General features: G+C 34.1%; 1 protein-coding gene across 1 annotated transcript in view; it reads left to right on the top strand.

The window, feature by feature from the left end:
* LOC145263864 (polycystin-1-like protein 1) overlaps window positions 1–14,056 on the top strand; it is an 842,774-nt gene that overhangs the window by 786,096 nt on the left and 42,622 nt on the right. The window contains exons 49-52 of the mRNA XM_080120938.1: window positions 1,121–1,258; window positions 4,560–4,728; window positions 10,687–10,771; window positions 12,531–12,668. Of these exons, the coding sequence (XP_079977064.1) occupies window positions 1,121–1,258; window positions 4,560–4,728; window positions 10,687–10,771; window positions 12,531–12,668 (530 nt within the window). The remainder of the gene's footprint in view (window positions 1–1,120; window positions 1,259–4,559; window positions 4,729–10,686; window positions 10,772–12,530; window positions 12,669–14,056) is intronic.

Genomic DNA, 14,056 nt, shown 5'->3' with positions numbered 1-14,056 from the left:
TGTCTGCACTGTGAGTGGAGTTTATAGTATGTCATGTTCATATATATATTATTCCTTAATTGGAATTAATTTTTGAGATGAGCATTATGTATATTAATTTTATTAATTTATTTTTATTTCGGACTATTTCTCATCTTTATTAGTTGTTGTTCATCTTTTATTGATGATGAAGGCCAGAGGAATAGGTGGCTGAAACGTTGTGAATAAACAAACCAATAAAAGATGAAAAACAGCAACTAATAAAGATGAGACTAATAGTCCGAAATAAAAATAAATTAATAAAATTAATGTCATGTTCACCTTTATTGGCTTTGGTGTTAGGAAACTGTCTAGTCATGCTCTAGTGTAAATTTTCTATTGTGTCTATAATTTATTATAATCTCATATCTCTGATTTAATAATTTAAATGTTATTGCAATTTAGACATAAATAACAAGTTTTATTTAAATATTTACACATGTTATTATAAGATTTTGAACTAAATTACACCTGGAAAAAAACCTAGTAAAGAATCAATACTAAATAGCTAAAATGGCATATTGCTACTGGTGTCTGTGGTGATCAAGTCCAAGATCTGTTGAACTGTAATACAATTTGCTTTGTATAACTCTGATCAGCAAAGGAAGCAGGAAAAAATGCTGTTATTAAGACAAAGATGTTGAATTGGACCAGAGTTTTACTATTAATTGAATATTTATTATAATAAAATAATAAAAAAGATGAACGAAAACTGAAACGAATTTTAAAAATATCCTATTAAAAAAATTGTAAACATGAGTATACTTTAAATCATTTTTCTCTAAACTTTTTGCCCGGCAATGTGTCCAACTACATAGTGATGAATGAATAAATATAGTTTAGTACTAGGACTTATACTTGAGTTTTTGTGTATAGAATCAAGGGGTTGGCCCAGGGCATTGCTACAACATTACTGGGCCTCTGTATGCCACTTGACTATGTCTAAAATGTTGCTATTCACCAGTGTTATGCTATAACATGAAAATATTTATTGTTAAAATTTCATGAAAATCTAAATTTTTGAAAAAGACGAAACTAAATAAAATCCTTGTTATGAGTTGCGTTTTAAAATTCATAACGATTAATTTATTTGCATTTATAGAAACTGAGGATGCTGTTTCAAGTGGCTTTGAAGACTTCAACAGTCAGTACCATCGGTCGCAGTTGTCATCTGATTTGCTTAACATGAAGGCCAAAATGGATGCGGACTCAAGCCAATTGAGTGGACAGTCAAACTCTGGTGAGAAATTGATTTACTATTTTAATATTTATATTTTTTTTTTTTTTTTTCTGATTGGGTCACCACTTATCAAGGCCAAGAGCAACTCAAGGATAAGGGAATGAGATGGGAATGAGTGCCAGCTAAAAGATGAGGAGCACTATGAGAGTACTAACATTGATCAGTGGTATGAACTGATTTGGAATGATGATGATGGTGGTGGTTAATCAAAAGTTATGTTTTTTTTTTGTTTTTTTTACATGGAAGTCACCACTTATCAAGGTCCAGAAGCCACTCAGGGATAAGGGTTATTGCGTTACAGTAATCAACGGGATAATATCGTAGTAATCGTTAGTAATGGAGATCTGATAAAGTGTCTTACTTAAGGGGGGCGATTTATCAGGAACTTGTTTATGTTGGACTTGAAGACATCTAAGTTGTAGTCAGGTGGGAAACAGGCAAACGGAAGAGCGTTCCACAGGCGTACACTTCTAAGAAAGAAGCTTTGTTCATGGAATCTATTTTTTGATTTAGGCACAGATAAAGAGTGGGGAAAATTACTGACAGTGGTTTTAGCTAGATGAGTGTTTTTCGTGAAAGATTGGCGAGGAGAGGGGACCAAAGATTGGAGCTCGGACGAGAACTTGCCATGGAAATAACGATAAAACGATAGGCTCGCAACGTCCCTTCTGTGGGAAAGAGGTTGCAGGGAAGATAAAAGGGCATTCCTCACTAGATTTTCATGTTTTCTGTCAAGTTTACTTTTCATTGTTTATTTGTGAACCGCCTAACATCCACATTGCTTGACCAACCATCAGTAAGCTTAGTCAAAATATCGGTAATGGTTCAACGTAGTACTGACTAATTTCGGTAAATTAAAGCCAATGTTATGGAAAAGGTGAAAGTCACATTTTTAGTAATAACTTTAGTTCTGTTCATTGTAAAGACTCACTACTTGGCCTATATTGTACTCCATGAAGTCTCACCTCTGATGTTACCTTACCATTGGCCTTGAAATTAGCCTAATCTGATAAATAGTTTGAGTTTCACATAACATAAATTTAGAAATATTTCATACAATATGGAAAAGTAAATTCATATAAGCCTTTGGCCCATTCTTACATTGTCAAGCATTAGTATGCAGTTTCACAACTGACTTATGCTCGTGTTTTGTTTGTTTTTGGACTATTTTTCATATTTTCATATTTGTAGTTTTACTGTTTTCAACTGATGTGATTTTCAGTTGTTTTAGTGATGGTTTTTATTACTTAACATATGGTTGTCTGCATATGTTGATGCTTTCATTTTTTTATATATACTAGTTTATGAAATTCACATTACACATGCTCATATTGTTTCTCTACAAGCAACACACATTCTCAACTCTCACTGACCAGCTTTTCTTTCATACATCATCACACTGCACGCACATGCCTGGTGGACTCTTTCCTTCGTTGACTACACTAACACTCTACTCGTTAATAATGGAAGAAGTTCCCTAAACTTAGTCTATGTATTCCTCGTAATCGCACTTGTCCCTGCTTCATATTGTGCTCCAATGGCATCACAACAGAATTAGACAAACGCAATATTCTCAGATTCTCTAGCTAGCTTTGTAGTTCTCCAAGAAGGAAACAAAAACCATCCATACATACAAGAGCTATTAGAATGTATATCAATATCTAAAAGACCACAGTAAAACAGTAGTCGGATTCTTTGCTATGTGGGCATTAAGAAAATCCAATGTGAAAGAAACTGACAATAACAACTCCCATTTACAGGCTGCAAAACCCAAATCAAACCCTACATAAGAAGAAAATGGCAAACTACATGGGACATGTTTCCAAATAACAAACTTTAGAAACGTGAACCCATAATTAAACTGGAAATCAGAAAACCATTACGCAATCGAAGACAAAATAATACATTAGACCGAATTAGAATTGAACACATATACTTAACAGATGCTTACCTGCTCAAAAGAGAAACAGCGCCTTGGTGTACCTACTGCAGTCAGTCATATATTGATTGTCTGCAAAAGTTATGAGTCCATATAATATATATGTAAGAATATTCACAAGAAAGCGGTCATGCAACAACGTTTGCATAGTATCTGCTCCTCAAATAATTGAGTAGCTAAAAAGAAAACAGACTATGTCCAACTCTTATAGAACAAAGACTAACAGAAATTTGTTTGGCTGCAATACCACAAATTGATCTGTTACTGACCTAAATTTTTCTACTGATGAACTATTTATTTTCAAACTTTCTGGCATAAAATGATTAATTCCGCTTTTTAGTAGAATTCCACTTTTTTTTTTTATCATCCCCAAAAAAGCAGATCTGTTTTAAATAGCTGGAGCCTCTCACGAATACGTTCTCTGCTTTTTTATCAAAATCTACATTTTAAAAAAAAATTTTAAATAAAGAAAAGCTAATTTCTGCTGTGCCACTAAAACCTTATCTCCTTATTTATTTTTTTTTTTCAACACTATTTCACTGGCTTCTACTTTCTTCCTTTCTTTCACTTTATCTTTTCCTGCTTTTTCTTTCTCTTTTTCTCTTCCTGTCCTGCCTTCCTTTTCCCTCTTATAATAGTTCTCTCTGAAAATTACAAATGTTAATATCACCTTGAACTAAGACTTTGAACAGTTCATGATGGGAGTAAGGGAATTAGATTGCTTTTTTCATCAAAGAATAACTTCTCCACCATCTTTCTCTTAATTTTGACTTGGTGAAAATAACTAATTCGAATATAAAGCTAAATTACGCCGAATAGATGCTGTCTCTGATCTCACACACACATATTATACACAGAAGTCTGTGGCCCCCAGGTTAGGAAATTTCAATTTCATTTATTATTTTTTTATTACTGATTGCTTACATCCTGGCTTTCTTCATCTGTTCCTAACTCTGGCTATCAAACCAACACCAGCTCCCCTTAAGAGACCCCCTCCTGTCAGTCCATAACATTTTAGTTTTAAATCGCATTCTCGTGGCTAAACACACATATTGAATGGATACAGTTTAATAATAGAATAATCCCATGTTAGAAAGCATTGTGATATTTAAATTTAAAGTACCAGAAAAAAATGCACATTTTTTTATGCCTAAATATATTTATATAAAATTCAAATTTTCAATTCCTAACGGAATCTTCAATCGGAAAATACAGACTATCTATATTTTTTGCGCCATGCTATTGTTTAGCATGGTTTTCATATGTTGACAGAGATTAAGGTTTAAGTACCCAACTCAGTGTGGAAGCGATCGGCCATGCGCACACGTGTTGGATTTATTCAACTTTTTTTTTCTTCTCTAGACATGGGATCCCAAGAAACAAAGTTGTTGCAGAAGGAAAAACCCAATTTTTGTAGCGTCCGTCAATCCAAGCGTATCTTTCTACCAACCTGGTGCAGTTCCCTGGCCTGGTGCCTATGCATTCTGCTTTGTATTGGCACCGAGGGCCTGACCATTTTCTTTGGCATTCGGTAAGTTGAAGCCTGCCTGCAGCATCTAAGCATGGGACATGTGTTTTTATAGCTTGTTTAAACAACAGCAAAAAAAAAAACTCTAACGATATACTCTTTTCTAACAAAACAAACAAATAAGAAAATGATGATTCAAATCGGAATTCCATTGGTTGGTTGGCTCTACCAACTGAGCAAATACAACTGCTCGTGTCAGTAGGAGAAATTATTTACGTATATGTGTATGGATGAGAGAAAAAGCAATTAAACACACAAAGAAATAAAACAAATGGGAGATTTGACGGATTTTATGCAAATTAATAAACATCTCCAGAAAAAGTGGATGTATTATTCTTGTAATTTTTCTGTTTATTGATCCAAGCAAAACGATGTTAGATGAAAAAAAAAAAATTAATATTGTCTGGACATGTTTTCTGGTTACCAAACTCCAACTATGTAAAGAAATCCTATATAAAAAAATAAATTAATTCAAGAAAATTCAAAGAGCTGGATCAGCCAGATAAGAATTGGGATGCGCATGCTATTTCTGACAGCTGAAATACTGGCTCAGAATCATGATACATGGGTGACATGGCCAATGAGGGAGGCTGATCGGCAAAAGCTAAAAGTATTTGAAAATGACTGCCTTGTCCGCATCTTATATTCCAGACGAGCTGTGTTCCAACTGCTGTTCTCTGCCAACACTTCAGTCTTAAGTCTGCAACATCAGCTTCAGTAGTTTGGACATGCAGTTTATCACTTAGCGGGAGAGATGTAATTCTTTCCATTTCTTAATTTTTGAGATAAGGATTGATAGTTCAGTATATTTGGATTAATTAACATTCTCATCTTGAGTATCATTTTCACAAAACAAATATATATATATATATGTTTTTTTTTTCAATTGTATTTCACCTTTTATTTATACCAATCCTTGAATTTATGAAGTTCAATGTAATTATAGAGCATAGAACAAATAAATGACAAAAGTTCCAAATTCCGGAAAAAAAAGAAAAAAAAAAGAGATTAATGCAATCTGAAAAATTCAAAGAGATGGACTTGCCAGATAAGCATTGGGACTGGTATGCCGTTTCTGACAGCTGAAATACTGGTTCAAGATCACAATACATGGGTGAGACTGACTGGCAAAAACTTAAATGACTGCCTCTACTATTGCAGACGAACTGTGCCCCAACTGCTGTTCTCTCCCAACATCTCAATCTTAAGTCCCTGCCATTAGTTCTGTTGCAACATCATCTTTGATAGCTTGGACATACAATTTATCACTTGGAACTTCCATATATTTTAACCATAAAAAACGTAACTTCAATGCAAAAAAATGTAACTTTAATATATTTTGAATTTAAAAAAAAATGTAATTTTAATGAAAAAAAAAATCAACATAGTTCTGTTCTGAAAAATAATTAAGACAGTTTTTTTTTTCAGATGTAATACTTGTAATTTTTGATATATAATAATTTTAATTATATAATACTAAATAATTTTTAATATATAATAATTTTAATTATATAATACTAAATAATTTTTAATATATAATTTTTTCAGATATAATACTAAATAATTTTTAATACTAAATAATTTTTGTTGCATGTCAATTGTTACTATTTACCCAGGTTTTTGCATGGATATGAAATGTTTTTAACCAGAAGTGCATGTTCTGCCTGTCAAATCTGACTTCAAATTTCAAACAGAAACCCCCGAGACTGATGCTAACCAATGCATGTGATTACGTTAGTTTGGCCATCTTCTTCGGTAGGTTGACTTGTGTTCTTCTTCTATATCATTTGCATTCATGCCTCATCCATTATTTTAAGGAGTAATCTCATTGAAAAGGCAACACAGATTTAGCAGAAAACGTCAAAGTGATAATTTTGCAGGCGTATAGCATGGGAAGTAAGGAGATAATATTACGTTAAAGTAATGCAGAAAACTCAACTGGCTATCCTTTACATTGTATTGATACATAGATGATAATGCTAAATCTGCTGCAAAAATGAGCTTCCTATACTGTGCTAGAAATCTACTCACAATTATCCTAAAAATCAGGGGTTCTCAACCAAGTCCCAGTTCTGGGGGTTTACAGGCAAAATATAACACATTAAGGGTCCATGAAAAAAACAACAACAAAAAAACAAACCAAAATGGCTTTTATTAATAAAAAAGTTTGGACTGTAATTTTGGTTTGACATGAAAAAAATGAATAAAAAATATTATATATCGGTGATCTTGCAGTATAGTTAACAGATAAGAAATCGAAACAAAATGCAACAAGTGACTTTTAATTTTCTAACAACTTGTATATTTTTAATATTCTAACATTGTTTTAAATTTCTATTTCAAAATAAGATTTTGTACAAAACTCTTCCAAACTTAATAAAACATCAAACATGGCTGCCTACATTTCTTATATATATATATATATATATATATATATATATATATATATATATATATAAGGAGAGTAGAAAGTGGATTTTGTGGTTTACTTTCAACAGCCATGTAACTCTTGCTTTGCTTATTTTGTCCTTTAGTCCTCACATTCAATTAGCAATGTTTCTAACTAAAGAATTGTTGTTTTCCGGGTCAGAATACCTTCCATTTAACACTTGCAAAAGTAAATCTTAAGCTAAACTTTTTGGTTTCGATTCTCGGTGGTGGTGCACGTGTCATTTTTTTTTTTTTTTTAACTTCTTAAATCGTTACTATATATTGGGTCCAATATGATATAATAATAAATACGAAATCTGCATTAATCAAAATATCATATTTAAGCGTATTTTACGACTGAGCAATGTTGTTTGAGGAAAGAAACTATTAAAGTAGAAACTTTCTGGCATTTAAGGACCTCAGCAGTGAAGGGGGGAGATTTTGTTGCTAAGCAGATTTGTCAAGGATATGTACATTGGGGGGGCATAAGTGGAATGAGTTTATCAGAGCATATTCCATTAAAATATTTGTAAACTAGGTAGAGATGCAACATTGCAGTGATGGATCAGGGGTTGGAGCCTAATTGACCAAATGAGAACTATTAGATTGGAAACTCTTTTTTGGATCCTATCCAAGAGGTAGATGCACCAGATGTAGCAACAATACTCCATGCATGGGTGAATGGTGGCTTTCTAGAGGTACAGGATACTCTCAGGCGTAAGTAGTCTTCTAGCTCAATAGAAGAACCCACTTTCTTTGCAGCAGCCTTAGCAATGTCTTCGATGTATTTGTTCCAGTTCATATTGCCCGCAAATGTTAGGCCGAAGGGTTTGAAGGAAGAATGCTCAGGTAGGGTGTTATTTGTCATGGATATCGGTGGTTGGAGAGGCATCTTATAATTGTTAAAGGAGAGCAGCTTAGTTTTACTAGCAGTAAATGTTGCCATCCATTTGCGGCGCCGTCCACTATAGTCTGGAGGCCATTTTCTAACGATTTTGCCATTGTCTTAGATTTATGTACATCCGTTCTTCCCTCATGCATAAGTGTTGTATCATCAGCAAATATACTCATCTCAGACACAATATTATCAGGGAGGTCGTTTATGAATATCAGGAATAATAGTGGTCCAAGAATTGACCCCTGAGGCACTTCCGCATTAATGTTATGCTGCTTGGAGGTACGTCCGTCAATGACAACCTGGATAGTCCTATTGTCTAAGAAGATCTAATTATATTTAATATATCTCCAGTTATACCATACAATTTAATTTTAATTAGCAGCTGTTCGTGCTAGATTATGTCAAAAGCCTTGGATATATCAAGGGCTACAGCCCTGGCTTCACCGACCTTATCCAGTACATAGTGTGTTCAGAGATGACTGTTAAAATATCTGCAGTAGAACGACATTGCCTAAATCCATACTGTTTGTCAGAGAGATTTGCTTTTGTGAGATGGTTGACTAGTGCTTAATTAAGGTTTCAAAGAATTTTGTGAAGAGGAAGAAGAGACTGATAGGGTGATAATTGAGAGGATCACTCCTTTCGCCAGAATTCTTGTGCACTCGTATCACAGAGACTAGCTATTAGGGAAGCAAGATTCAGCAAATATTTATTATAGAGCTTGGAAAATACGGGACTAGCTCAGCTAAGCATTTCTTAATCAGTATAGCAGAGATGAGATCAGGCCCGCAGGCCTTAGAGGTGTCTAACTTATGATATTACGGACATGAGAAGGGGATTTTTACATCTAGTGTGGCTTCATTCCACATAGGAAAATTTGGGAGGGAGTTGTTTGTTGGCGCTAAGGTGGAGTTGGAGGCAAATTGCTGAACGAGCAGTTTCACCTTTTTAGTTACTGTGCGTGCGACTTTCTGATTGTTGGATAGTGGGGTAATTACTGATTGTCCTTTATTCACTACACTATTATAGATTTTCCAGAAATCACGAGTTCCTATCTTTTGCGATTCTATGCATTGCCTGGTTATTTCAGCATGCTTTCTTTTGGTTGTCGCTATTTCTCTTACAATGATTTGTAGCATCTATAAATTTTTGTCTATTTGTATTTAACTTATGATGTACGAACCGTAAGACAAATACAAATAAGCATATATATATCTATATATATATAGGTTAATCATTTACCTGCCTTGATAGAGTTCAAAATAGACTTCGTAGCCTCGTAGGAGATATCCTTTTCTCTTCGCTGCAACCTCTGTCTCACAGAAGAGCTGTTGCGAGTTTGTCTCTGCTGTATCATTATTTTCATGGAAAGTGTTCGACTGAGCTTCAGTCTATGGTCCCCTCTCGCCAAACTTTCACAACAAACACTCGTCTAATTGAAAACACTATCAATAATTGCCCCCACTCTTTATCTGTGCCTAAACCTAAACGTAGATTCCATGAACAAAGCTTCTTTCTTAGAACTGCACGCCTGTGGAATTTCTTCCGTTTTCCTGCTTTCCAGCTGACTACAATATGGTTGTCTTCAAGTCTAACGTAAACAAGTTCTTGATGAGCCGTTCCACTTAACAAATTTACTGAATTTCCATTACTAACCATTACTATATTGTTCAATTTCTACTGTACACTCTTTAACCCTTATCCTCGAATGGTCTCTTGGCCTTGATAAGTGGTGATGCCTATGTAAAAAAAAACCCCAAAAAACAACCTTGAAACGTACTCTCTCTGTATAACCAATTGTAATGGATTAAAAAATCTTTCTCATAAATAGTACTTTATAATGAAAAAAATTTTCTTATATAAATTTTGTCAATTTTGAAAAAAGTTCAAGCTCAATAAATACTTTCTTATTGGGTTCCAGAGCATATATTGTGTAATATAAGAATTCTCCAGGTTCTAAATATCAAGTTTTCTCAGTTGGTCATTTATTACGTTTGAAAAAGTAACCATTATAATATGGTTTCGTATTAAGATTAATAAGTCTGCAAAATATTTGATGAGTACGTGAGTAAATATGCAGCAGTAACATAATTTTGCAGACTTTTTAGTCGTAAAATGAAACAATATTGTAATGAAACTTTTGAAAAGTAATAAATGGCCAACTGAGAAAACTTGATATTTGGAACCTGGAGAATTATTGTACTACTGTATATATATATATATATATATATATATATATATATATATATAGTATGTTATAAAATATATATGGCAATTAAGCTACACTGAATATTCCGCGTTTCAGTGTAGCTTAATCGCCATATATATTTTATTTTATAACTTACTAACTAGCTCTACCTACATATTGAGCACTGTTGAAGTAAATATTTAAAATTTATGCATAAATTTATACTTTCGTATATTAATTTGTGAGTACATGAAGTAGTTACACACACACACACACACACACACACACACACACACACACACACACACACACATATATATATATATATGTGTGTGCCAATGAATATACCAGATGAATAGAAATGTGCTTTTCATAAACTTTTTCTAACTTATCATTCAGAAATTCTTAACTATTTTTTAGTCTTTTTTTCACATTTTATTTTCAGGTTTGGTCATACAAAATGTGTCATGTGGTTGCAGTCTGTCTACTTCAGTCTAATGACATGCATCTTTATTACCCATCCATTTTGTGTAAGTAGAATTGTGCATGTCTCAATTTCATTAACTATTCCAAATCCAGAAAAGAGCAAGTTATCGTATCCCGACTCCGCATAGGGGCATACAAATTTCCCACACTCCTTTATTCTAGACAAAGAATTACAACCAAAACGTAGCACATTCCAAACATCTATCACAGTCAAACATATCCTTATGGAATGTGAAACACTAAAGAACCTTAGAAAGTCTTTCTTCAAAATTAATATGAAAAATCTATGAATTAATATATAATATAGAAAATATCTTTAAATTCCTGAAAGAGCTAAAAATATATCGGAAGATCTGAATCAAGAAAAATAAAGAATCCCAACAAAAAACATAACTGACCTTAAATAACCCATTGAGGTTGATAGGTCAAAACAAAAAAATATTTCATTAACTTTTTGTTTCATTCAAACAAATGTTTTTCTGTCAACTGGACACTTGTTGCAGCCATTACGCTAGTAAAAACCATTTCTTCATGCAAAAGGTTTTCAACTATTTTTTTTCTTGTAATGTTATGAGCAAATGTTAATGGGATAACAATATAATGTTGTACACCTTTCTTTTTAACAGTGTTCTTACCTTTAAATGGACTCAACATGTTGTAGACTCATCGCAAGGTTCACTTTTTTTTTTTTTTTTTTTAGCATTTCCAAAAACATTTTTTTTTTTCTAAATATTTAAACAGTTGATTTCTCCTTTTGCGGTAATGTGTGACTTTTTGTCTCACCTCTTACGCCACCCACACATCTTGAACATGTGTTTTCCACTCTTCTGTGTCTCAACCACGCCCGTTTCCACTTCTTGTGACTCAACCACGCCCTTTTCTGCTTTCCCGTATCTCGACCGCGCCCTTTTTCGCTCTCCCGTGTCTCGGCCATGCCCTTTTTCGCTCTCCCGTGTCTCGGCCATGCCCTTTTTCGCTCTCCCGTGTCTTGACCATGCCCTTTTCTGCTCTCCCGTGTCTCGGCCATGCCCTTTTCCGCTCTCCCGTGTCTCGACTACGCCTTTTTCCGCACACAAAATTCAGATTTTTCTTTTGTTTTGAAAAATTGCAGCGGTAGTTTCACTTAAAATAACTGTTATTTAGGCTCAGATTTTGACGTGCCATTTGAAGGTTAGTACTTTATAAAAATAGTTTTTTTTGTTTTTTTTGTTTTAGTGGTGCCATCATATGGCATACTCACTTCGACACACTGGTTCCCATCAGATCACCGAAGTTAAGCAACATTGAGCCTGGTCATTACTAAAATGGGTGACCAATTTGGGAATTCCAGGCGCTGTATGTAGGAGGACGTCAACATCTCCCTGCAAGAGTTGCAAAAACCTAACATCGTCATCTCCCCTAACGGGGATATACATGCAACTGGGAACCACTTGTGAATTTCATACTCCATGAAACTTCCTCCTTTGGAGGGAGCCAGTTAAACCTGAATAGGGTTAGTGTCAACCGACACACAGTGGTGCCATCTAGATGTCAGACCTGAAACTGTTACACAAAAAAAGAAAGAAAGAAAAAAGTTCTTTATAGTGACTGCATGACTGCAATTTGACGAGTGTTTGCAGTGAATGTTTTACAGGAGGCAACCAGGGATTGGAGCTCAGTCAAGCACCTACATTAGTTTATCAAAATTTTTCCAAATATGCACACATCTAATGAACTGCCTAGGCTACCAAATCCTTGTGTATACGAACGTTCATGTAATTTTGGATTCGTGGTTTCAAGAGTCAATTTCTTTGAATGTTTCAGATTTTAATCGTCACTGTTGCAAATGCTTATCGTTACCGCATGAATCCGGCCATCTTTGATCACTACGACGACGGCTACTATGGCGAGAAACCCGAATACAGAAAAAAGAAGCAGTCGGTGTGCTGTGAAGAATGCAAGGTAAAAACAGAAGGGAAGCCTAATTCCCCCCTCTGTCCGTTTAAATTTTACTCTGCTTTTTTTTTTTTTTTTTGTTGTTTTGATAAAAATGTTACTTTGCGTTTTAGTGCAAGTGTTTCTTTTTTTTTCTTTCTTTCTTTTTTTTTCTCTTTCTTTTTTTTTCTTTTTTTTTTCTTTAAATCAAGTAAAGGTGGAGTTTTGCTAAAAACGCTAGAGGCTCTCACGGATGTGAGTTTTCTATTGCTTGATTTAAATCTACGTTTTTTTCATCACAATTTGGTTGGATTTTTTTCTTTCTTTTTTACTCTTCCTCTTTCATTATTTCTCTTTTCCTGCTTTTTTTCTCTCTTTCTCTTCATTTCTCCATTTTGTTTTGCTTTCCTTCTCCCTCTAGATTGCCATCTACTCAAAAATACTAAAAAAAAACCCAAAAAAAAACAACCGTACTGCCATGCTGAAAACGGTGTGAAAACAAAGCTCTAGGTACGTGCATTATTATCGGAAAGCTGACAGGGTATACATAGATTTGAAAGCCGGATTATGATAATTTTTTTGAAGGTTTCCAATTACTTTTTCAACTGATATTCTCCTGAAGGTTGAAGGTTCAATCCTCAGCGTGGGCGACCAAAATCTACATTTGCGAATTACTTGGGACCGCTATCCAGTCATGGCTGACGGAACAAGAGCACACTACCCCCATGAAGTAAATAAAGGGTTCCGCTCGAAATTCCATCCAAATTCCCGAGTTCAACAAAAACATTCCCAAGTTCGACAAGATACACCTGAAGAAGGTTGGAGATTATATCGACCGAAAAGTTGTGAAAACCACACTCAAGATGAGAACAGTAGTCCGATTAATCAAAATAATACGAATAACCAATCCTCATCTCAAAAATTCAGAAATGTCAAAACTAGGTTCATTGTATTTGAAAGACTAAAACCGAAAGTTAATTTCGAAAAGGAAAAAAATATTTGTACACGTGGAAAAGAAGTTATAATGAAAAATGTTTTCATAGCGGCATTCGGAAACTGACAAAATAAGCTCAATTTTGAAGTTAAATAAATTCTTTGTAAAAATCCCTTGAAAGATAAATATTAGTTTTCTGGGACTATTTCAAAGATAATTCGTAAAGTCCTAAGATATTGAATTAAATAATAAAAAGCATCTTGTTTGGAAAAAAAAAGCTTAATTAACCACCAAAACAAAAAGATTCTTGCTTTGCACAAACAAAAAAAAGCATGGGTTCTACGGAAGCCCAAAATGTCAGAAAGTAAAAAGGCTGTCTGAAAATGACGTCAGGTAAGGAGTGCTAGTTTTCTTTCTCCCCCCCCAACCGTGCATCTGTACATTCCTATTGTGAACGTTTGTATAATTTTTACCACTTTTT

Source organism: Euprymna scolopes, chromosome 39, assembly GCF_053919585.1.
Source record: "Euprymna scolopes isolate OS-2025 chromosome 39, ASM5391958v1, whole genome shotgun sequence".
Taxonomy (NCBI): domain Eukaryota; kingdom Metazoa; phylum Mollusca; class Cephalopoda; order Sepiida; family Sepiolidae; genus Euprymna; species Euprymna scolopes.
Note: the sequence above shows the minus strand (reverse complement) of the source record. Positions and strands in the feature narration are given on the sequence as shown.